Source organism: Hylobates moloch, unplaced genomic scaffold, assembly GCF_009828535.3.
Source record: "Hylobates moloch isolate HMO894 unplaced genomic scaffold, HMol_V3 SCAFFOLD_10, whole genome shotgun sequence".
NCBI classification, from domain to species: domain Eukaryota; kingdom Metazoa; phylum Chordata; class Mammalia; order Primates; family Hylobatidae; genus Hylobates; species Hylobates moloch.
In genome coordinates this window covers 105,848,537-105,873,136 of record NW_026652285.1, presented here as the reverse complement: position 1 = coordinate 105,873,136, position 24,600 = coordinate 105,848,537, and the positions used below count along the sequence as shown (strand labels likewise).

General features: G+C 56.8%; 1 protein-coding gene across 1 annotated transcript; it reads right to left on the bottom strand.

Annotated features, from left to right (window-relative positions):
* Nucleotides 1-321: 321 nt before the first annotated feature.
* On the bottom strand, nucleotides 322-23,572 carry DBH (dopamine beta-hydroxylase). Its single transcript, XM_032165574.2, has 12 exons — nucleotides 23,225-23,572; nucleotides 19,957-20,103; nucleotides 17,496-17,753; nucleotides 16,362-16,538; nucleotides 15,626-15,728; nucleotides 12,001-12,167; nucleotides 8,166-8,309; nucleotides 7,660-7,698; nucleotides 6,948-7,007; nucleotides 3,061-3,188; nucleotides 2,501-2,660; nucleotides 322-1,520 (listed from the first exon to the last, which is right to left on the bottom strand). Exons 1-12 carry the CDS (start codon nucleotides 23,561-23,563, stop codon nucleotides 1,389-1,391), a joined length of 1,854 nt encoding a protein of 617 aa, XP_032021465.1. The 5' UTR covers nucleotides 23,564-23,572; the 3' UTR covers nucleotides 322-1,388.
* Between the last annotated feature and the right edge of the window lie 1,028 nt (nucleotides 23,573-24,600).

Below are 24,600 nucleotides of genomic sequence, written 5' to 3'. Positions count from 1 at the left end.
AGGACACTTCTTGGGCCTGCTCCGTGTCTACTGTCACCCAGGCTGTAAAGATGACGGAGGGCCGGAGGGGCTCTCCAGGCTGGGGCCTGGCATTTCACAGCACTAGCACCCTGTGACTTATGGGCCACAAGAAGCTGTGATTTATACAACGTGAGGCAGAGCTCCCCGGCTCGTGAGTTCCCTTCTGTGATGAAGTGCCTTGCAGAAGAAGCAGCTGCTTAGCTGATGCTGGGGGGACTCTGAGGCCCATCCATCTCCCGCTCTCCCCTGGAGGCTGGTCAGCGTTTTGCTGAACTGGCTGAACACAGCTGCATCTGTTACTCTCTCCAGAAACCATCAAAGAGCTGAACTTGTCCCTGAGAGGCGGCTCAGAGGGCAGGAAGGGGAGACCCACCCAGGCCGGCTGGGGAAGCACTTGGTACCACGCCTGGCACAGGGAGGAGGCTCCGAGCAAGCTTCTCTCTCCTGGAGTGACAGCCCGGAGTGCAAACATATCCACCTCCAGTGGGTGCCAGCCCAAGTGTGAGCTTTATTGGCTCATTAGCCCGCACGGCATCAGCCCCGTTTTACAGATGAGAAAAGTGAGGGTCAGGAATGTGAAATGGTCCGCCCAAGGCACACTCCACTGAGTGGCAGAACCATGCGGAAAGCACAGCCCTGACTCCACCCCTGTCTGTTCCTCGCTGGCCCCACCGCCAGAGAAGCAAGCTGGTGCTAATAATTCCACCCCCCGTGGAACCGGCGCCCAGAAGCCCCGCTGGATCTTTGCCGCCTCGTCTTTCTTTTGGTGATAGTTGTTGTCAGGGCTTCCCTTTAGGTGGGCGAAAATATCTGTTTACTCAGGAATGGAGCAATTTCCCAGGCGAGTCTCTAACTAACTAGCTAAATGCCTGGTCCTGCCTCCGTCGCAGGGAAGCCGCCCACTGTGAAACACGAGCCACTCAGCAGGGAAATGTTTAAGCGGCACCCGCTGTACACCAGGAGCAGCGGGGCGGGGGCGTTCCCGGTGATTCCACGCCCCGGCCCAGCATGGCGCCTGTCCCAGGAGCCTGGCCACACCCAGTGAGGCAGGACGGGGCTGGCGGAGGGCTGGACCCTGGACCACTGTGCAGGCTGTCCCTGCACTGAGTCAGCCGGTATTTAAATGGACGAGGTCGTGGTCCACTCGGTCCAGGGTAGGTCAACAGGGCACCCACACCCTCTCAGCCATGCAGGGGACCCTGGGGGAAGAAGGCTGGACTGGACCGTGGTCTCAGGCAGGGGCGTGGTCTGGCCCCTTCATCGTGGGCGTGCAGGGCTGTTCCATGGGGATCGTCGCAGAGTAGAGGGCACAGTGCGGTGTGAGCCCACAGGGACAGCAGGGAGGAGGGGGAGGAGTAGGTCCCCCCTCAGCCTTTGCCCCCACCAATGCTGACAATGGTGGGGCCGGCAGGGCTTCGGCCCTGGCTGGTGGGGCACTGTGGGGTGGGCTCTTCCAGTGTGGAGATGACCTTGGGCAAGGGCTGCAGGTTCCATTCACCCTGCAAGGAAGGGAGCAGGAGGTAAACTGAGGCTGGAGGGGCAAGATGGGTGGCTGCTTCCCCGGCCACTTCCCAGCCACCTCTTGGGTTCTTGCCCTCAAACTCAGCTCGTCTCAAACTGAACTCACTCTTCTCCCCCAAGTTGCTTTTTGGGGGTCCTCACCTCAGTAAATGCCCCCTCCCCTAGCTTCCCATTCGCCTAGTCAGGAACCTGGGAGTCATCCAGGCCTCTCCCCGCCTCTGTCCCCACCCAATTTAATCATTCACCCTAATGTAGCAACCAGAGCCCCTGGCTGCAGGTTCTGATATTTTTTTTAGCTATCTCTTGCCCTCAAGGCTACACCAAATGCCAAGTTTTCAACCCCATCAGACATCCACCCCACACTATCCTCGGCAAGGCAGTATTAGCCCTTCCTCCCCTTGGTGCTGAGGATGTTTGACTTAGCAGTTAATCCGGCTCCCAAATGCTTCTGGGAAGGATCTTCCTGGATCTCCAGGCTGCGACTAACTCCATATAGGCCCTGGGCTCCTGACCGCAGCCCGCTGGGCTCGGGATAAATTAGGTGCCTTCGAATACCACTGGGTCTCAGATAAGGAGGAAAAAACCAGCTCGCAGTTTCAGACTGGTTCATTTCTCACCTTCCCCTACCCCAGCACTTTATTTTTAGGCGCAGGGGGCAGGTTAGTGCACCCTGCTCACACCACCGGCATTTGGTATTCGGTACCAGTGTGGAGGTGTCACCTGGAGAGGGTGCCTGCTCTCCCTTCCTTGCCTCGTTATTGGCGCTGTTTCTCTTTCTCTCTCTCTCTCCTCTCTCTGCTGGCTGTCTAGGCCTGTGTGTCACCACCTGGCACTTGCTCTAATTGTCTTGTGCGAGTGCTTTTGCCAGCAGTTTGGAGTGCAGGCCCATCACCCTGCACTGGGACGCCCCATGAGGCCTGCCCGACTGCGTGCCCCACCCATGCTCATGGCAGCGCACCTGGAAGCGGACGGCTGAGGACTTGTTGCAGTGCATGGAGATGGGCGCGAAGCTGTACAGGGCCTTCAGTGTGTCGCGGTTGAAGGAGTTCCAGGGAACAGAGGCGAACTGTTGTGACACGGACGCCTGAAGGCAGGTGCAGACGTCCTCGTTGTTGAACCTGGTGGGGCCAAGGAACAGCCAGGCTGGGGAGCAGTGGGCACCAGCGACACCTCCCTGCAGCTCGAGTCCTGTCCCTGGGGCGACCCTCCTGCTGCCTCCTCCCCAGCCCCGCTGCCTCCGCCGGGCCACCCCACATGCTGCCTTCACCAGCAACGGCTTCACCTCTCCTGTCACCTTGGCGGGTGGGTAATGGCTGCTCCGGGCTGGGTTGAGGAGGCTCTCAAGTCGAATCCAGACTCAGCAGGAAACGAGTGAGGGGAGGGGTGAGTGATGCCACCACAGGTCTCTGCTGCTAGAACTTAGCCTGGACTCCTCCAATCTGCCCAGCCGTCTAACAGGCCCTGAGGTTCTGTGTCGGGGCTGCCTGGGGGCAGGGAGCTTGTGCGGGGAGCCCTCACCTGTTGATGAGGTGGAAGTACTTCTGCAGGAAGCCGGCGTCCACAGCGCTCTTGCAGAGTTCCAGCTGCGTCTGGGGGTAGTAGTGCACGTAGTTGACACACATCTCCTCCAGGATCCCAAAGCCCCCCTGCAAGATGGAGAAGACCCGTCAGCCCCGGGCCGTGCCACGCAGACGCTGCCGTCCAGCAGCTTTCGCCGCACCCACGTGTTCACTGCGCCCACTCGTCTGTTCACCGCACCGTGCCAGGCATGCTCTGGGGAACTAAGTCCCTGCCCTCATGGAATTGCCACCGTTGGCAGGAGAGACAGGCAGCGAGTGAGTCAACCAGGAGATTCCTGTCAGGTACTGATGATGCTGTGAAGAAAGATGAAACGGGACAAGCGGGTGGGGTGTTATTGTGTCCATTTTATGGGTACAGAAACTGAATCTCAGAGCAGGCAAGGGGATGCCCCGTGTTGGCCACAGCATCGGTGGCACAGCCTGAGTGGACCCAGCCTCCCGGCCGTTGTCTGGAAGCTGTCCCCATGACCTCCAGCGAGAGCCTGGAGCCAAGGCCTGCAAGGGAGGCCCTTTCCACAGCAGCCCCGCACCGTCCACCAGTCATTTCTCGAATGTGGCTCTGAGGGGAGCAGGGACTCTAGAAGACAGGACCGTGACTAGAGGCCGCGACAACCTCCAGCCTCTCAGGGCAACCCTACAGCCTGCCATCACATGGGAGGGGCAGGGCAGGTGCCCTCTGGGTCCCCACTGCCAGCTTTAAGCCCCTCGCTGGGTTGCTGCTCTTGGAGCTGGTGACCGTGGAGCCTCAGCCATGGGAGGAAGAAGAACAGCAGCAGCTTGGAGGAGCTGGGGCTGGAGAGAGCAAAGCTCCCCTGGCAGCAGCTCAGACCCCAGCAGGTCAGGGGCTGGGACATGACGCCCTGGCCACCCTTGCCCCTCCGGGCTTCCCGCTGTTTGTGAAGCTGCTGTGGGCCTGGGGATTTCATCTGGCTGGTGGGGAAGAAAGGCAATCGTTACTCTATGGCAGAACAAAGGGACTGGGCAAAGCTCAGCGTGGCACTTACACCAGCTGCCGCCCCCTCCTCCCGTGCAAAGAGCATGGGACAGTTCTACCCAGAGGCCAGACCTGGCACCTGTTGGCGAGGATGGGTTTTTGCCAGCATTGTTCTCTGGGCCGGATTCCTCCTTTCCCAGCTTTTCTCATCCATCCCGCCCGTGTCAGATCGGGACGATAGCCCTCCTGTGTGAGTTCCTGTCCCTCCCCACCCTCCACCGCCGCAGACATCAAAAGGGAACTGAGTCCGACCCTGTGTAGGATCTGTTCTCTTTCACCTAGGGAAGGAAATCGGATTTCAAAGGCCGCTGTCTCTTGGATCAGCAGGCGAGGGCTTGTCAGAGCGTGAGAAGCTCAGATCCACCTGGGGGGCTGCCCTCCCCTTTGATCCCACCTGGTGCTGGGATGTAGCCACTGCTAAGAGGAGGGCATGGGCCAGGGAAGCCGCAGAACTGCCTGCTGGGACACTGGCACAGAGGGCCTCGACCTGAAGAACGGGCATCTGAGATGTCAGTGGTGCTCACCAGGCCTGGCAGCCCTGAACGCCCTGGGACGTGGCATCAGTTCCACCACCGTGAAGCCAGGTTGGGCAGGGAATATGCAGTCTCCTCGCTGGATGCCCGGCAAGACCCTCCCATCCCTGGCCCTGGGGCTGCGCCTGCAGAATGGAGCCGATGGTGGGGCCCTGCCTGGCGTGTTCCACCTGCAGAGCCCTCTGCGAGCTCACTCAGTCACTGCACAGGTGCTTAGCCGAGAGGCGGCAGCCGGGGTTGGCACCTGCACCCATACCAGCCCTGCCTCCTGTTCGCTGTGGGGCCTGAGTGGCTGGACCTCACTGTGTCTCCTGGTGGGATCTGCTCAGAGGTCTCAGCAAGGCTTGGTGTGGTTAGGATGAGTTATTAGAGCAGTGCTGAGCTGTGGCAAGCACCCGACATCAGCCACTGCTGTGATGTACTGAGCACCTCCTCTAGAATAAAGGACTGACAAAGCTGTCCTGCCCCCCACCCTGAGTTTGTGATCAAGGACCTAGGGCACTTGTCACCTGAAATCCAACAGAGACAGGAAGGGTGTGGTAAGAGCTGTGAGGCACAAGGCCCTGGGTCAAATCCCAGCTCAGCCATCTATCAGCTGTGTGACTTTGGTCAAGTGCCTGCCCTCTCTAAGCCTTTATGTCTCACCTGTGAAAATACAAACACTGTCTGGGTGCTATGGCTCATGCCTGTAATCCCAGCATTAGGGATTACATGTGGAGTTAAAGACCAGCCTGGTCAACATGGTGAAAATCTGTCTCTACTGAAAATACAAAAATTAGCCAGGCATGGTGGCAGGTGCCTGTAGTCCCAGCTATTCAGGAGGCTGAGGTTGCAGCAAGCTGAGATCACGCCACTGCACTCCAGCCTGGATGACAGAGTGAGACTCCGTCTCCAAAAAAAAAAGGCCGGGCGCGGTGGCTCACGCTTGTAATCCCAGCACTTTGGGAGGCCGAGGCGGGCGGATCACGAGGTCAGGAGATCGAGACCACGGTGAAACCCCGTCTCTACTAAAAATACAAAAAATTAGCCGGGCGCGGTGGCGGGCGCCTGTAGTCCCAGCTACTCGGAGAGGCTGAGGCAGGAGAATGGCGTGAACCCAGGAGGCGGAGCTTGCAGTGAGCCGAGATTGCGCCACTGCACTCCAGCCTGGGCGACAGAGCGAGACTCCCTCTCAAAAAAAAAAAAAAAAACCAAACACAACACTGGCAGTCTGGGCTCACTAAACATCAGGTGAATCCACATTGGATTAAAACACAAAGAATAGGTCTGTGACATGGACCTGAGTTCCTGGCACTGAGGGGTGTCCGGGTAGTTGTAACCCAGGTCTGCTCCACTCTGAGCCACATAATTCACAGGATAATTATTGGAGACCACCATGGTTACCGAAGCAGCTGGCACAGATGCACTGGCAAGGTGGCCCATTTGCCAGGACAGCCCTGGCTTGTGCCTGGGACCCAGGTAATTGTGAACAGCATCGTCTTTGGCTCCCGGAAGCAGCCCTGCTGTGTGACGCATCACATGGCTGCCCGTGTCCTGGTGCTGCCTGCATACCCAGCCTTGAAAATAGATCTCTCCAGTGAAGATTCTCCTTGAACTATCTACAGTCCAGCCAAAATGCATCCTTAGCTGATGCTCGCCCTGCCTGACCCCCACCCATGTCTCCACCCTCTCTGCCTCTCCTTTCCATCCTGAGAATGTTCTTGGTCCCCTGGGCCTTCCCGCACGCAGCCCCTGCACGGAGCCTTCCTTCACCTCCTCCCCTCTCCCCTGGGTTCCATGTGACAGCCACATTTCTGACAAGGCCCTCCCAGGTCCCTGCACCTCTGGCTCCTCAACCTGGTTTTTAAAGTGTTATTTTGTAATTTTGCTTGTTGTTAGCAGCAGGTGCTCCAGGCCTGTCTCCCTGGTGCACCTTGAGCTCCACGGGGCAAAGGTCAACCTCTTGTCCTACAGCGTCTCCCCACACCAGCCCCAGGTGCTGAGAAGCTTCTTGGTGTGAGGGCTTCTTAACCTTGAGCAGGGGTCAACATCCGCTGGGAGCTTGTTAAAACATGGACTGCCTGATGCCACCGCCCGTGTCTCTGACTCAGTGGGCCTGGGGTGGCACCCAGGAGGTTGCATTTATCCCAAGCTACCTGGTTATGCTGCCACTGTGGGTTCAGGGAGCTGAGAACGACTGGCTTATTGAGGGGATGAGCCCAAGCCCTAAGTGAGGAGACAAGACCTGTCCTCCTTCCTCAGACGGCTCTGGCTGAACACTCACCCTGGGCAGTGCAGGGGGAAGCGGGGGTGACTTACCACCGTGGCCAGCTCCCGGTCTTCCGTGTTGTACGTGCAGGACGTGATGAGCACATCTCCCTGAGGAAAAGCCAACATGACCATCAGCACCTGCCACCTGGCACTGGCGGGTGCTCGAGGCCCCGCCCCCATGGGACCACGCCACTGTGCATGCCACGGCACCTCTGGGGTACAGTCCCTGTCGTCCACTACAAGGAGTCCAGCAGATTCATGCATGAAGGTCACAGGCTGAGTGTCCCCAGGGGAGTTATAAACCATCAGCTCCTGTGACCCAGTGGGTCACAACAGGGCCCAGGCCAGTGGGGGTGCAGGCTGGTGGGTCATGACACATCTCAAGGGACTTGGGCAAGTCACCATCGAGGCCTGGGCTTGGCCTTCTGTGGGATCAGGGCTCTACTGCCTGCCTTAGTGCCCTCATCTCCCCCAAACACTCTCAGGTTTGTGGTCAGCCCATCAGGCTGAGGACACATGTCCCCTGGGAGTGTCCTGTCTGCTCCCCCACTTCTGATGTCCCTCCATGAACTCCTGAGTGAGTCTCCCCATGAGGCAGCCCAGCCCAGAGCCACCCACAGGCACCCTCCCCCTGCCCTGGATGGCTCTCCCCTCCCCCCATCACTTTCTCTGTCCCTCTCCTTCTGGCAGCACCCCCCAGCCCTCTCAACCACCCCAGCTGGTGGCAGTGACTGGGACAGCCTTCCTGCCGGGCACTCACCGGATGGACTGACACAATCTTCTTTAACATGCGGATCTCCTGGGGCAGGCAGAGCCAAGGGGTGGGGGGAGAGGAGACCTCAGAGAGCTGCAGACCGGACCCCTGGCCACTGTGTCCTCCCTCAGGTCTCCCTGACCTCTGGGGGTGTCCGTTTAGCCCCAGCCTCTATAGTGGAAGCCAGGGCTGGCTAAGTGTGGCTTCTGGCCAGAGAGGGCATTAGATTCAAACCAGAAGGTGGTTATCCAAGACCGAGATTGATGTGACCAGAGGGCTGCCTGGGTCTCCTGAATCCCACCACCATCTGCCATGTGCCAGAGGCCCTCCCTGCGATCAGACACCAGACACCCAAGCGGGGAGCACAGCCCACATCGGGGGGCGGGTGGGGCTGGCCCAGGAGAAAGAAGCCAGCCTGGAGCCATCCCTATGGTGTCAGGAGACAGTAGGCCCAGCAGGTCCTGTGGGGGCAGGGTGTGGGGGGCGGGCAGGGGTGGGGCGCAGGTCCCTACCTGGAAGTGAGGGCTGTAGTGATTGTCCTGGTTCACGATCTCCCACTCCCGGCCGTCCCGGACCAGCACCGTGACCACCTTTCTCCCGGTCAGGTGTGTGTGGAGCTGAGAGGCGAAGATGCGGATCCCAGATGGAGGCAGTGCCTGTGGGGTCAGGGGGCTGCAGTGTCAGGGCCGGACCCCCAAGGGGACCCTCCCATCCATGGCCAGGAACCGGCAGGCAGCAGCCACCCTGAGCAGTTTGCTTCCCTGGAACACTTGCATTTTCCAGGTCTTTCTCCCCGGCCAGGTTAGAGCCACCATCAGAAACCTCACGGGGAAGAGCAAGGTGGCTGCAACAGCCCCCGGCTCCCAAAGCAGCAGCCCCCAGTCCCACTCAGGAGCAACTTTCTTTCCGAGTCCTTCATCCTCTCTTGAGCCCCTGAAGCCTGACAGGTTCATCTTCACTCAGTAGAGGCAGGGTTTTACCATGTTGGCCAGACTATTCCCAAACTCCTTATCTCAAATGATCCATGTGCCTCAGCTTCCCAAAGTGCTGGGATTACAAGCACGAGCCACCATGCCCAGCCATGGAAATGCATTTTCTCCCCTTTAAGGGGAGGCCCCCGTGGACAGGGTGTGGCAAAGCCACCAAGCTGAGCAGCACGTGGCCTCTGTGCTCAAGGGCTTGCTGTCCACGGAAAAGCAAGTGGCGGAAGGTGGTACTTGGCAGGTCCCCTACGTGCTGGGCCGAGCAGGCCCTTCAGCTGCCCTGCGGTGTGGCTTCCTTTCAGCTTCAAAGCAGCCAAGGCTGCATTCTCCCTGTGCTCAGCATCGCCTGGTGCTACAGCTGGGAGCTGTAGCTACAACTGGAAGGTGGTCATCCAGGACCAAGATGGATGTTACCATGGGGTGCTGCAGCTGGACACTCTGAGGCTGCAGGCCGGCCTCACAGAAAAGATGGCAGCCCTCACATCAAGAGGTCTTATGCCATCACTGGGGCATGAGAGAATCTTCCAGAGAACGAAAGTTTTCTCTAACCTAATGTTAACTTTTCTTAGATAGAAAATGCATTTCCATGGCTGGGCATGGTGGCTCGTGCTTGTAATCCCAGCACTTTGGGAGGCTGAGGCACATGGATCATTTGAGATAAGGAGTTTGAGAATAGTCTGGCCAACATGGTAAAACCCTGCCTCTACTAAAAATACAAAAATTGGCCAGGCATGGTGGCACGTGCCTGTAATCCCAGCTACTCGGGAGGCTGAGACAGGAGAATCACTTGAACCCGGGAGGCAGAGGTTGCAGTGAGCCAAGATTGTGCCATTGCACTCCAGCCTGGAAAAAAAAAAAAAAAAAAAAAGGAAGAAAGAAGGAAGGAAGGAAGGAAGGAAGGAAGGAAGGAAGGAAGGAAGGAAGGGAGGGGACGGGGAAGGGAAGGAAAGGAAAGGAAAGGAAACGTGTTTCCTGAAATCGAGCATTTTCTTTGTGAGTCAGTTGTCCTTTTGCCCACCCGCTGCCAGGCTCTGCCCAGTTTGTTCATGCGGTCAGCAGGTCCCAGAGCTCGAGGTCCCGACAGCCCCATCCCTGAAGGTCCCAGATGGCCGAGCTTTTTAGGACTCACTTTCTCTCCTTCCCTCTCGCTCCCAAGCAGCAACCGCCCTTGACCTCGCCGTCGCCTATAGCTTTGTGTCCCTTGCAATGGCTTGAGGGGCCATCGTGTGCCAGGCCTGGGAGCCCAAAGGGTCCCAATGACCCTTTGGCCCCCAGAGGCCAACCCTGGCCCAGAGATGCCGGGTGTCGGCCAGGTGGAGGGAGGACTACGCTCTTGTGGGCACTCTGGTCCAAAGCAGCACTCTTGCCTTGGCCTGTCTAGTTCACTGGGATAGGTAGACTAGGCTGGATTTTGGCTGCAGAATTTGTGCCCCTCTTTTATCTGCTAAAGGAGAGACAAGACTGAACATTCACATTCTGTCACTTAAGGTAGTGGAGGACTCTGGTGAGGGGAGGCGGGTCTGCATTCCTGAGGCTGGAGAGAGGCGTTCTCACGGTCAGCGGTCCGCGGGATCAAAGGCCCCAAGGCCCTGCAAGGGGCAGTGAGTGCTGCCTGGCCGGAAGCTGCTCTTCCCCATGAGCCCTGGCCAAGGTGCCTTTTACATGGGCCCACGCTTCACCAGTGGGGGCTTTAGGGAAGTGGGAGAGAGTGTCCACCCCCGTCTAGGACAAAAGGAGCTGATTTCCTGCCGGAGACAATGGGTGCCATGCCGGCCGAGTGCTCCATCTCCCTTCAGCCTTAAGGAACCTTTGCTTGGAAGACTGGGACACTCTGGGGGCTCATCCACATGAAGAACAAATCCCAATTGACCCATTTACTAGGAAGGAAAATCCACTATAAACCTCATTACAATGAAATCTGCTGTCACGGCCACAGCTTTCAAAGTCAGACTGGTATTTGAATCTTCACTCGGCGTGACTGCTGGCAGTGTGATCCCAGCAAGCCTCAGTTTCCCCATCTGTGAAATGGGTACGTCAACACTTACATTGAAGGTCATTGTGAGAAGTAAAGCTACCGCACAGGAGGAAATGTTTGTAACATATACACAAACTATGAAATAACATCCATCATATAAGAACTCCTAGAAACCAATAGTAAGAAAAACAAACCACCCACTGCAAAAACCAAGCACAGGAATGAACAGAAAAGAGGAACAAATGGCCAAGAGGCAGAGGAAAAGGTCCTCAAGTCCACAAATAGAAAATTCAAGTTAAACAACACTGACATGTCTTCCTCCCAAATGACAGAAAATATTTACAATATTAATAATCTAATGGGTCAGTAAAACCGGGCACCCTCTCGTCCTGTGTGTGGGAGGAAGCAGCAGATGGGCTTTCTGAGGGGCGTTCTGCAAGATTGACTCAAGGGAACGTTCACATCTCTGAGCAGCAATTTCACGCCTAGAAATCTACATGAGAAAACGGTTTCCTACATGGACAAGGATTTCCGGGAAGCTTCTTTCTATTGGTGAAAAGTCGAGAATAGCCTAGAAACTGATAGGGAGACAGTTCAGCACAGGCTTGGACCAAGATAGGGCAAGCAAAGGAGGAGATTTTAGTAGTCACACCCTGAACTCACCAGAAGCCAAGGACAGGACCCGCTGTTGGCACCAGCCTAAGCGCCAACCTGTGCCTCCACCCAGCGTGCACAACCCTGAGGACGGGTGCTCCCTGAGATCCTGTACCTGGCACTTCACTTCCTCACCTAGTCCTGCCTTGGTCAGGTGCACGGTGGAAACCCCATCCTGTGAAATACTATGCAGCGATAAAAAGGCAAATCACCAGAAAAATGCCTCTCATTTGTTGAAAAATTTGTAAACTATTCAATACGACTTTTTTAAAAACACAAAAGGTTTCTAACACCTGCAAGGGCTTCCTGAAATACACAGGAAAAAGGTCTGGAAGGACACAAAGAGCCAACAAGTGGATATCTCAGGGGAGGTGGCAGCAGATGAGGGGAGCATTCTCTTTAGCTGCAGTGCCTGTGCTTTTGAGTGGCAAGTGCATGTGTGTGTTGCTTACATAATGAAGGCATATTTTAAAATGCAGCGCGTGGAAGCCTGGCACGTGGGTGTGGACTAGTGGGAGCCATGGTTATTGCTGGAGAGGGAGGTGCATACACACACAAATGGCCTCTCAGCAGCAGGGCTCCTTGCATACAGAAAAGAGGGAGGACCACAGGGTGATTCAGGGTCAGGGGAAACCAAAGCTGTGCTTGCCACCATTCCTGGGCCACCACCTGCCAGACCTCCACTGGGGGGCGCAGGAGGAGGGAGGGTGCAGTGCTGGGCCCAGCCCTACTCACCAGCTGGGTGCACTTGTCCGTGCAGTAGCCAGTGAGGACGAAGGCAGTCTCCCGCGGTGGGATGGCCATCACTGGCGTGTACACCAGTCCCAGCTCCATGATCCCCGCATCAAAGGGCCGCAGCTTGGCTGTGTAGTACAAGCGGATGCCTGAGGAGTCGTTTCGTCCTGGGAGAAGGTGGGATGGATGGAGGTGAGCGGTGAGTGGAGGCCCTCTCCTTCCCCCTGCCGACAGATTATCCCTATGACCCCAGCCACCCTCAGCCAGGAGGCAGGGCCGTCACCCCCCATCTGCTCCCACCTGCTAGGCAGACCAAGAGCTGGCTGTCTTTGTTTCCACACCTGTGGATGCCAGGCAGCTCGCAAGATCAATTAACGCAAACAGGCTACACTCACTGGGAAGAAAGAGCTGTTGTTTCTATGAAAACTAGTTGAATGCTATGGAAAGATGTGATCAAGGTGAGCCACTTAAAGCCTCCATGGAATCAGGTGCGGGTGAGATGCTGCCGATAAATGGAAACTCATAAACAACTTGGGTCCTGTGCTCAGATTGTTTCATAAGTGCTTTGATGTTCTTCTTCCACTTTCAGAGGAAGCTAAGCTGGAAATCAGCCTGTAGGATGGTGACAACCTGCAGGGTGTGGTCTGGGCAAAGAAGAGGGCATGGAACTCCCATCTGCTGATGGCACAGAAGAGCCCTGGCCCTGCGTCAAAGCTGGGCAAGTGTGAGTGTATCTCTATGTTGAGGTTAACAAGAAGCATTCAAGGAGCACATCCTCCCAGCAGCCCCCACTTTTACTACTTTGATTTATGTCCTGCAGACCCAAGGAATCCACCTACCAAGCTGACATCTCAGGAACAATTTGAGTGAGATTGTGGCCCCCCAGGAGGAGCGTTGCAGGTTTAGCCCCCATTCATGCACAGCCCCAGGTCCCGCTTGGTCAACAGCGTGCTGTGTGCTGTCAGATGACTCGCTGTCCCTTTCTGAGCCTCAGCCCACAGTCAAGGGCCTCTTCCAAAGGAATAACGTGGTGCTTCTTCCAATCCCGGAGACTGTGTCTCCTGATTATGGTGTGGCCACACTTGTTGGTTCTCCTTGCAGTTTACTAATTGGAGAGTCCCTGAAGCTCCCTGGGCCAGCCTCCCAGCGGTCACATGAAACTGATGGTCAGGGGGCCGGGCACGGTGGCTCATGCCTGTAATCTCAGCACTTTGGGAGGCCGAGGTGGGTGGATCACCTGAGGTTGGGAGTTCGAGACCAGCCTGACCAACATGGAGAAACCCTGTCTCTACTAAAAATACAAAAATTAGCCAGGTGTGGTGGCACGCGCCTATAATCCCAGCTACTCGGGAGGCTGAGGCAGGAGAATCGCTTGAACCTGGGAGGCGGAGGTTGCAGTGAGCCGAGATCGCGCTATTGCACTCCAGCCTGGGCGACAGAGTGAGATTTCGTCTCAAAACAAAAAACAAAAAAACAGAAGTTCAGGGATGCTGGCACCCACTGGAACATCCTCACAACCAGGCGTCATCCAGGTAGCCCCACCGTTCCTGAAACTCCATGCCTAGTGAATCAGCAGCCAGGCTCTGAGTACGGGCCGGGCTCATGGTTGGGGGAGGATCTAAAGGCCTGGCCATGGCCCCATGCCCCCGGATGCACGGTGGACATGGCAGGGTGGTCTGGAGGGTCTGTGCAGCAGGGGGCTCTGCCCCCTGGGTTATGTATAGGAAAGGGATGTCAGGTGGCAAGGAGTGTGAAATTGACAAGGGGTTTTAATTCACAAGGAAGAGGCTTCTGATGAAGTAAAAAAAAAACAAACAACGACAACAAAAAAAGATATAAAATTCTGGTCACAGGAAAAAAATGGGCCGGAAAAGCAGTCAGGGCAGACACACAGCCAGGTGACCAGTTGTCACTCCAAAACCGGGAGCCGGGAGCTGGGGTGGTTTCATCTTCTTCATGCTTTTCTGCTCTCCATCTTCTCACCAGTGTACCTGCATTGCCCTTTCTGATCAAACAAAGAGGGTGGTACAGATACTGACATCTTCCCTGGGTGCCAAAAATGCTCTAAGCATAACCTATCCCCTTCATGGGAGTTTTGCACAGTGAGAATCCTCAGGCCTATTTTACAGATGAAGAAACTGAGGATGGAACGTGAACTGAACACTCCGCACAGGATCACAGGGCTGGGAAGTGGCCAAGCTGAGATTCAAACCCAGGGCTGTGGACTGGGGTGCAGGGCATTTTCAGGGGGCCCAACCATCTGCCTGCTTGTTTCCTTTAAGACGAGGCCAAAACAACTCCTCTTGCCTCTGCCTTCTTCTCTCGACACCCCTACACCATCCAAACTCAAACGGCTCCTGTATCTCCAGGCTGATTACATCAGAGGATAATAATAAAAAGGGTGTTGCAATTGGTTAAAATTCAGATGGGGATTAAATCATGAAATAATTGTGGGATTTTGATATTTATAGAGAAGCAGCCCATCTCAAGATTGGTGAAGTGACAGGAGTGTCCTTATATTTGGCAAAGGATCCATAAATACAACCAGATAATCATAAAGAGACAGACTTCCCTGATGCTTAAGGAGTTTTCAAAAATCCATTTGCTTTCAGGGTTTAAATGAGCAATAAATCCTGTATCATGCTAAGGCCCAAGCTGACTTATATCCTTCTCTGTGCATGTGGAGATAATTCCAACAGTGGCGGAAGGTATTACTTATGCAGCCAGGAAAAAAAAAAGCCACAGGCGACTGTTAGCTGAGCACAGCCCCGTGCCCACAGCGAGTTCTGTGCGTGAGCCTTTCCCAGCTTCACAATAGCTGTGGGAGGTGGGAGAACAGGCAGCGGGTGAGGTCACCCACCCAGCGTCCCCGAGGTGGTGAGGCACAGCCTAGCACCTCTTAGGCCACTTCTGCACCTTGCACAAATGAAAATAAGAAGCACCATTCAGAGAGAGAGAAAAAGTGTGTGCGTGTGTGTGCTTCTGCGTGCGTATGTGTGCGCGTGTGTGTGCGTGTGTATCTATATATGGTGGAAGATGCTGGTGCAACAGAGAGAGGGGAGTATTTTTTTCAGTTTCTGAGACAGCATTACCTGGCCTTGCCATGCTAAGAGCCGACCCTGCTCACTCCGCCCTCAGGTATGGGTGATCCAACAGCAGCTGCCCCCAGCTCCCCTTCCCGTCCCCGCACTCCGGCCAGGCCAGAGCTCCTATGTCCTGGAATATGCTCTGCTTTACCACCTCCCTGTTTATGCACACACCCCTCCCTGTATTTGGAACTTGGCATCTGGCAGCTTCCCTTATGAAAATTCTCCTTGTCCTTTCCCCTGGGATGCACAGTGCTGCGCCGATGGCAGCCAGTATTATAGGGAGGAGAAGGGAGGTGTGGGGCCACTGCTGGGCCCTGGCGAAGCTGTGAGGAGTGAGCCCCTCGAGGTCCTGTCCCTGAGCCCACCACAGCCGTGGAAGATGGACAGTGGATGAAGCAGACACAAGGGCCTCGTGCCAAGAGGAGCCGTACAGCAGGGGTGCCGTGCTGGGCAGACGAAGGGCACGATTTTCTCACTGGCTCAACACAGCTGAGCCCTAGGGCTTCCGAGGGGAGGATGGCAGCAGAGCCCCCTACCTGCTATCACCAGCGGGTTGTGGTAGTGAACTTCCAGGCGGAGATATCTGGAGGACCCAGGGCCCCCAAAGGCAAGGCCGGCTTCCTCTGGGTAGTAAAATGCCTGTGTGGGGCAAGGTGTCAGACAGACGGGTGTGTCCCGAGAGGGTCCCAGGTCTGGGCAGGGGCAAACCCAGTCAACTGTTGGGGCCTGAACCTCAGGGGTGGTGGAGGGGGCGCAGCAGGATTACAGCGACACCTCCTGACAGGCAGCTCATTACACGCCCCAGGAACATCCTGTGAGACTCGGGTCAGGGAGTTGGGGAGAGGAGCTGGTGCCTAGGGCTGAGCCTTCCCCCAAAACCCCTTCTCTAGACGGGTGTAAGAGCTGGGGAGACCCCCATCGTCTCAGCCTGTGGAGGCCTCAACCCTGGCCCCACTGCCAGCCAGCCCTGGGACCACTCTGTGCACAAAACCCTGATTCCAGTTGGGAAACAGAATCAGGACCCACTGAGGGCATAAGGTCCTGGGGCACTTGCATTTCTGTGGAAAATAAGAAAAAGGCTGGAAGCAGGTGGCATTTCAGACATTGCAGAGGCGAGGGGGCCACCTCAGGCCTGTCCTTTCTGGTGGCCTCGTGAGCTCCCTTAGGAGCCCCTTCTTGGGGCCTCTGAGACAGTGAAGCTGGGGAAACAGAGGTGTGGGGACGCCAGGGGCCCAGGCAGGAGACACCACACTGGGGTCGCAGGGCACGCACCTTGGCGCCCAGGGCCCAGGCGGCCAGCACGTGGCGGCAGTAGTTGAGGCGGTCGGGTTTCATCTTGGAGTCGCAGGGCCCGCTGAAGTGGGGGACGCTGTCCATCTCAGGGGCGCACTGGAAGACTTCCATGTGGTGCACGAGGGCCTCGTTGCCCTTGGTGACGATGGGCTCGTACTGTGAGGAGGCAGCCCCCTGAGCCTGGGAACCGGCCGCCCACCCTCCCCTCCCCAGCAGCCCCCCTCCACGGGCCTCCAAATGCCCATGTGTAAAATGGGAGGGATGATCGAGACAATTTCAGGGGCACTTCTAGGGTTCACAGCCATGAGGGTGGAGCCACCAGCCCAGAAAGAAATCCCATAGACAGCTCCAGAGTGAAGGAAGTGAGGTTCGTACAGGCCTTTCCTGCCAAGGCAGGGGCAGGATGCAGCCGTCCTTGTGCATATGGGGCCATGGCCGGGCCAGCTCCTGCAGCCCCAGCGGGAGGCAGGGCAGCCCTGAGGTTAGAGCCCGGGCCCAGAGCGCACCTTCAAGGCCATGCGTCTTCCTGCTGTGTGACTCTGGACACCCACATAACCTCTCTGAGTGCGCCGTCAAGGCCATGCTCCTTCCTGCTGTGTGACCCTGGACACTAAACCTCCCTGGGCCACACTTCCTCTGCTGGAAACTAGGGGCTCTTGTGATGAAGGAGGGATCACCTCGCCCCTCCAGGGCCAGCGGCATAGTGGACACTTGACAGCTATCGCCTTTGCTATTCTGTCTTCCCCGGGCGGGTGTTCCAGAGCAAGTGAGTTCTGAGTTGAGCTGCTTTTTCATGAAGGGGGAGGTGGCCTGGCAGACAGACAGCAGTTCCAGTCCCAAGGAAAGATGCAGAAGTCAAGATGTTGGTCGCTTTGGTCCAGGCAGGGAAGTGGGAGCTTAGAGGCCCGTTGAGGGTGGAGGAGTGAGCAGAGTGATGGGGAAGCCAAGACCACTCGCTGCTCTGCGGGACTTCAGGCAGGTGCCTGAGGTTCCGGTGATAAGAGGACACCTGGTCCAACCAGGACTGTGGACAGCTCTCCAGGGTCAGGGACAACCCAGGCCCGGGAGGAAGGCAGGGCTGGGCGAGGACCTCGGCCCTGGACCCACACGTACCTTGATAATGTGGTGCCGAGAGAAGCCCTTTGGAAGCTCCTTGATGTAGCACCAGTACGTGGTCTCCCGGCTGGGGATGTGGATATTGGGAGCTTGGACCTCCATGGTGCACGCATCTGAGGGCAACTCCGGGTCGGGGATATCGGGCTTCAGGAGCTGCACCCTCTGCAGCCCCGTCTGCAGGCCTGAGCTGTTGATCGCCTCCAGTGACCGGAATGGCTCCTCCAGGATCCCGTAGACCAAGTGGATAGTGCCGTCCTGCAGCCAAGACGGGGCTCAGTTGGTCACCCACTCAGAGCCCCCAGAGTTGGGCTCCTGAGGGGATGCCACGTCCTTGCCCACCCACACCTACCAGGTGACACACCTCACTCTCATCTGTGTGTAAGGGACCCTTGAGGCTTGCATGGCCCTAGCTGGGACCAAATCCCGGGCTGATGACCCCCAGGATCCCCTATTTGCACCGGCCATCAAATACTTTTCTCTTCCAAACACATTCCACCTATGTTCACTTAACATCCATTCAACCGGTGACTACTGGGCCCGCCGTGAGCCACTGTGGCTGGAATATTTGTTCCCTCCACCAACCCCAAGGCTACTGGGGACTGGGTGTGGGAGATCATTGGTCAGTTCAGCAGCCCAGCCTGAGGATTCAGTGCCCTCTATGAAGGGAAGGAACCACCCTGGGGCTTGCTGATGGTCACACTGAGCTGCAGAGCCACGCTATGTTATGTAGTCACCACCAGCTTGGCAGGAGAGGACCAAGCAGCCACAGAAAGCTCCGTGGATCTACGCGGTGCTGGAGGCCACAGGCAGACCCAGGAGGCAAGATGTGGAGCTGGCTTCCTCACATGCTGTCGTGAATGGAAGCGGGGATCGGGTATGGAAAGTGCCTTTCGTAGCTTTCTGGGCACTCCACAGTGCAGACCTGTGTGGGTGGCTAATTTGCTCTTTGAGTTTGTGGAAAGCCGGTGGGCCGCCCTGTGCAGAGGACGCCCAGAGCTCCAGGCAGAGGCCTGTATACCTGGCCTGGAGCCTCTGGGCTGAGCACACACAGGCATTGGCCTCCCCCGTGGGGTGCTTCCAGAGGGTTCTCTGCTCACCCTTGCCTCGCCCACTGGGAAGCAGGGTAAGGGCTCAACAGCCTCCTGGAAGAACACCTCTTCTGGCACCAGGTCTGCCCCAGCACACCCCGAACCCCTGGGTATGTCCACTCCCCACCTCTGGGCCTTAGTTTCCTCATCTGGCAAACAGCCAGCTGTTCTGTTTTCTTAGATTCCGTATTTGTCTATTTGGCATCTATTAATGGATTACAGGCTCAAACAGATGGCCAGAGTTGTTTACACCTGCCCTTCCCTCCAACATTCATGCGCGTGTGAGAATCATATTCCCAACCCTCCAACCCATCCCAAGCCCATATCCCTAGCCACCTCCTCCACCTGACTCATACCCCAGGCCAATATTGCCCCAGCCCTAAATCACCCGAGGAGCCAGGAACCAGGCAACTAGAGACCACCCCAGCCACCCAGAGGCCACCAGAATTGTCCAAATGAAGCATCTTCCCTGCCCGGCCTTTCCCATGGAAACCCCAAGAAAGCTTCAGGCCTAGGCTCTCCCCTAGATCCTGCATCTGCCTCCTGACCAAACCCAGGGCTCCGCAGGTGGCCCTGCACGGCACAGGTGCCCCTTCTCTTGGGAAATGCAATCAATCTTTCGATGGCACTGGCCTCCCGTGTGGTCACTCAGCTACCCCCATGATTAAGACCTGGCACTAACTGCCAGCCCAGGCCACTGCCACACCAAAGGATTATTTACACAAGACAAAAGGTGTCAGGTGTGCTAGAGTTAAAAGGGTTTTGTCTTCAAGGGCAAAGTGGGTTGCTTTCCCTAAGAGGTTGGGGGGGCTCTTAGAAAAGCATAAGAAGCCTATGGCTTTTGCAATGTTTTATGGCTCCCATGAACTCCCAGAGTTGGTCAGGCCGTCCAGATCATCTGGTTCCCATCCCCGTTTTACAGATGGGCAAAATGAGGTCCAGAGGAGGAGGGGAGCCGTCTCAAGCCTCACAGCGAGATGGCGACAGGGCCAGGATGGAAAGCCAGGTCTCCTGGGCTCCAGAATTCCACCTGATGGTTAATAGGACCAGGAGGAGAGAGATATCCAGGAGCAAGGTCTAGTCCAATGGGAGAGGCTTCAGCACAAGCCCCGCATCTAGAAACCATGTCAGCTACGTGTTGGCAAAGAGCTGCTTCGTTGAGGGCTCAGGGGCGATAGCAGAGCTGGACCATCCTAAGTGCCTTGGCCCCGCCACTGCCTCTGGCCATCCTTGGCTTTCTCTCTGTCATAGCTGGCCAGGCCCAGGCCCCAGACTTATCAGGGACAGGAAACGTACTATGACATTGGCGCAGGATGGCAGCATGGTACATGCAGCCCACGCCCTCCTGGGTGCTCGCGGCCACCTCTTACCTCAATGAGGTAATCCTTGGGGTCGCAGGTGTCAAAGGGCCTCTTGAAAAGCAGGGTCAGGCCTTCTGGGGTCCTCTGCACCTGCAGCAGCTGGTAGTCCTGCTGGGGATCCAGGTGGATCTGCCCCTTCTGGTCACTCCAGGCGTCCTGCAGAGACAAGCACTGGGCTCCAGGCACGAAGGAGCCAAGCTGGGCCAATCCACAGGGGAAGAGGGCATTCCCCAGCAGAGTTCCGCATTCATTGCCAGCTGAGCTGGGGATGCTGGGCCTCAGTCCCTGTGGATCTGAGGGTTCTGCCTGGGGTTGGGGCTTCACTCACACCTTCTATGTCCATTTCTGCCTGGAGGCAGTGGAGTTGAGCCCCGACAGTGGAGTTGGTTCCTCCTCTGCAGCCAGGAACCAGGGCTCTCACCTGCCAGCAGATCACAGGTTCTGTTAGCCATGGGGATTCCCAGGCCTGGGGGGGCGGGACACTGAGCTTCTTAAGAAGATGCCTGAGGCTCCCAAGGCCTCATCAGGAGTGGGAACAACGCCTCAGACCAATGCTGCCCACATTCATGCAGGCAGGAGAGTTGCGGAGCCTCAGAAAGGGGAGAGTTGGGAACAGGGTGGGACATGAACAGGGAGAGAGAAACCAGGGTGCCACATCTAAGGTGGTGATTGATAGCAGGTGCCCACCCTGCACTGGCACAACCCTGAGAACAAGCACTGCTTTATTACTTTATAAATACATGTAATTTTAGAATTTTTTTTTGAGATAGGGTCTAGCTATGTTGCCTAGGCTGGTCCTGAACTCCTGGCCTCAAGCGATCCTCCTGCCTTGCCCTCCCAAAGTGCTGGAATTACAGGCATGAGCCACCACACCCAGCCTGAAGCACCACTTTAAACCCTGCAGCCTAGGCATTGCTCCCCTCACCTTAGTCCCAGCCCTGCTTGGAGAAGGTAAACTGAGGCCCAGGGAGGCACTGGACCTGCTGCATTCTCCCAGGATGCTTCCTGGGATCTGGATCGGTGACCTCTGCCCTCCCCGCCGGCTGCTCCCCTTGCACTGGGCCCTAAGGGGCAGGGACACGGTGGCCCCAGGCCAGTTCACAGGGAAGAAGACCAGCGGGGAGACCCACTGAGAGACAGCGAGGAGCCTTCCCTGACAAGCAGGCTGCCCTTCGTACTCAAGAAGGGCCCTTCTTAGATTCCATATTTGTCTATTTGGCATCTATTAATTGATTGAAGGCTCAAACAGATGGTCAGAGTTGTTTACACCTGTCCTGCCTTCCAACATTCACGCGTGTGTGAGAATCATATTCCCAACCTTCCGGCCCACCCCAAGACCATATCCCTAGCCACCTCCTCCACCTGACTCTCACACCCCCCAGGCCAATATTGCCCCAACCCTAAATCACCCTAGGGCCAGGAACCAGGCAACTGGAGACCACCCCAGCCACCCAGAGCCCACCAGAATTGTCCAAACGAAGCTGCTTCCCTGCCCTGCCTGGCCTTTCCCATGGAAACCCCAAGACGGCCTCGGGTCCTTGGCCTTAAGGACTTTGGATTGTGTTTCTTTTTAATCTTACATTCAGAGTAAAACATCTTTTCTTCATTTCCTTGAGAAAAAAGAAATCTGCAAAAGATACTGCAAAACTTTCCCTAGAGAAAAAAGCCACACAGTGCAACCCTGCGGGGGACACCGCTGGTTTGCCGAGAGACTAATTTTAAACACAGGCAGAAAGTTCACCTGTGATATTTCAGCTGGAAATCAAGAAGATATTAGTTGAACATGTTGCTTAGGGAGGACTAACAAGGCTGACATTTGTTTTCGTAGGAATTTGTTGTGCAAATTAACCTTGCCAGTGCACGGAAAGGCAAAGTCACCTGGCTTCCTCTGGCTTCCCTAGCAGCCGGGAAATGCAGGCAGGGGGGACCCCGCCCCAGAGAGGAGCAAACACTCCTGCACTCAGGGTGCCTCATGACAGAGGCTTGCGAAGAACCCTAAACTGTCAGCGATGGGGTTCAGCTGCTCCTCCAGGCGGCTGACGGCTCAGAATCGGGGCTGTCCCAGGTCTTTCTTGGCTGGAACCTGAGCCACAGAGTGTCTCTGTGCACAGGAATCTGTGCAGCCCCATGAGTCAGAGCAGGACCCTTCCCAGGCAGCTCCACCCATACTACCTGGGTGGCCCTAAGCCTCACTAGTGACACAGGCAAGTGCCTCCTGGCCGAGTCTTCGGAATTGGAGGGGGCAAGCTCAGCTCCAGAAACAGCGCCACCATCTGCCCTCATGAATTCACAACACCCAAAAAGGCAGGGACTGTCAGCCCCACCATCCCATGGTGAGACCAAGGCGCAGAGCTGGAGACGGCCGCTCCGCACAGACACAGCTCCCTGGCTCCAGCTCTGCATTCCCAGATAAAGCAGGCACCTCCTGACTATGGAAATAAAACTTTTTTGTCACTCCTTTGTCTGTTTCTGTGGAGAGAGTTGGGTTTCATCCACAAAGAAGCCCTGGTGGCCAGTCCCGTATTGGAAGGAAGACGGGAGCAGGACCCATTGTAGGCGGTGGGCTCGCCCACTTCAGGGACACCCTGCAGCTTGTGGAAGGGCCTAAAGTCCTCTCCAGTTTGAAGGGAAACTTTTCCCCTTTCTCCACCCTGTGAAACAAGAGTGGAGGGTAAATTTGGACGGAAAGTTGTCAAGAGCCCATCCTAACAGTTTTGGCTGAGCCCTGTGGGGCTTGTTCGACACCTATGGGCGGGGGCAGGGTGTCTGCACCTCCTCAGTCGGTCCATGGGTACAAGCACAGTAGGTCAGGCTGGATCCCACGGGTGCGCAGGCCTCATGCTATGCCCAGCCACAAACCACCACCTGGCCCACATCAGTGGGCATGTGTGCTCTGGGGACGTGGTACTGGGCCTTGTTTACAGGGCCGAGGGTCGTGGGGTCTGTGCTCACGCGCGTGTGGGGTGTGGAGCGGCATGAGTTTGTGTGGTGTGTGTGTCCTCTGTGTATAGTTCCATTCCTTGGGATTGCTGGGTCCCGTGATTTGGGGTGGGCAGTCAAGGACGATGGGAAGCATGTCTTTCCTATTTTGTCCTCAAACTGAGATTCCCATGACGCCCAAGCTCGGGGTGCAGACTTGGCTCAGAGCAGAGTCAACTCAAACACTGAGAGGTGGCAGAAACACTTTCTGGGTTAAGGAGGGTGAGTGTAGAAAGACGGCCAGATGGGGTGCCGGGTTGGGAAGGGTTTGGAGAGCTGGCAGGGAGGAGAGACTCACCGCAAAATAGGCAGTGTCCCCGTCGGTCCAGAGCACCACGAGGTCCGCGTTCTCAAGCTCGCCACGGTCGGATATCCCAAACAGGACCCCGGCCTTGAGCCTGCGCACCAGGAGCTGGAAGTGGATGGCCTGCTGGGCGTAGCTGACATTCCATGAGAGCTCCAGGGACCCCTCGGGGTCCAGGGGGATGTGGTAGGGGAGGGGGCTCTCACGGGGAGCTGAGCCCTGCAGTGCGGCCACGAGGATGACCAGGAAGACGGCCACTGCTGTGCTGTACATGAAGGCTGCCTCCCGCACACTGGGGCCGGGCAGGCTGGCCCAGCGACTGAGGGCGGGCATGGCTGGGGTGAGCTCTCTGGTCCCACCTGGCCATTTATGCCCTGGCCCTGAATGGGGGGGGTCCAGGCAGCACGGGTAATCACATTTGTCTAGTGGGGAATTCAATTTTCCCTCCCACAGGCTTGCGCCCCAGGCCAAGCACTCTGCCTGCTGCCCTCCTCTAATTGGCACTAATGACACATGGACGTCATCAGTGGGAGTTGAAGCAGACAGGCGGATGCTGTCCCTTCTGAGATGTCTCTGAAGAGCTGTCCCAAAAGCAGATGCCCCCTGCAGCCAAGAGGCCTTTCAGACGCCCTCTGGCCAGGCACCGGCTGACTGCCTCACAGGCTGCCCGGCCCAGTCCCCAGTGGGATGGGGTCTGCGCCGCCTCTACCCAACGGATGAGCAGACTGAGGTCCGAGGAGCTGCTCCAGGCTGACCAGTGAAGGACAGGCCCGTAGCCACTGCAGGCCTGGCCCGGCGAGCAGAGTCGTTTGTACAATACTAGCAGGTGGGCCCATTTCAAACCAAAAATAAGACAATCTCCAAATAGTCCCTGTGTTTAGACACTCTCTCCACGGCCTGCTGTTCCCATTTTGTCTCCTCTCAATTTTCCCCACAGCCTCCAGCTGGTACCACTGCTGCTCCAGAAGGCACGAGAGCATCACAGGGAGTGGGGGACCTGGGCGTGGGGTGCATTGCTGGGGACAGACGGAGCTGGAGCTGCACAGGAGATAGGCAGGCTGCAGGATGCACTGCTGGGGGTGACAGCCTTTAAGGAAAAGAGGGTGAGTGACAGGCCTGCTCCCCTGTCTCTGAAGCTCCCAAACCCACGGCTTCCTCTTGCCCAGAGCAGATCTGGCCTGAATTTGAAGCCTCTCAGGGCAGCTGGCCGCAGCCCTGCTTCTCCCACACCTGCCACAGGACCTTTGCTGTCATCCACCCATGGGCCCGAGGGTCAGTCTCACCACGACACCTCTCCCTCCTGTCCTCTCCCACAAGTAGACTGAGGGCAGCTGCCTCCAGGACATTCTGCTTGATCCCTCCAGCTCCAC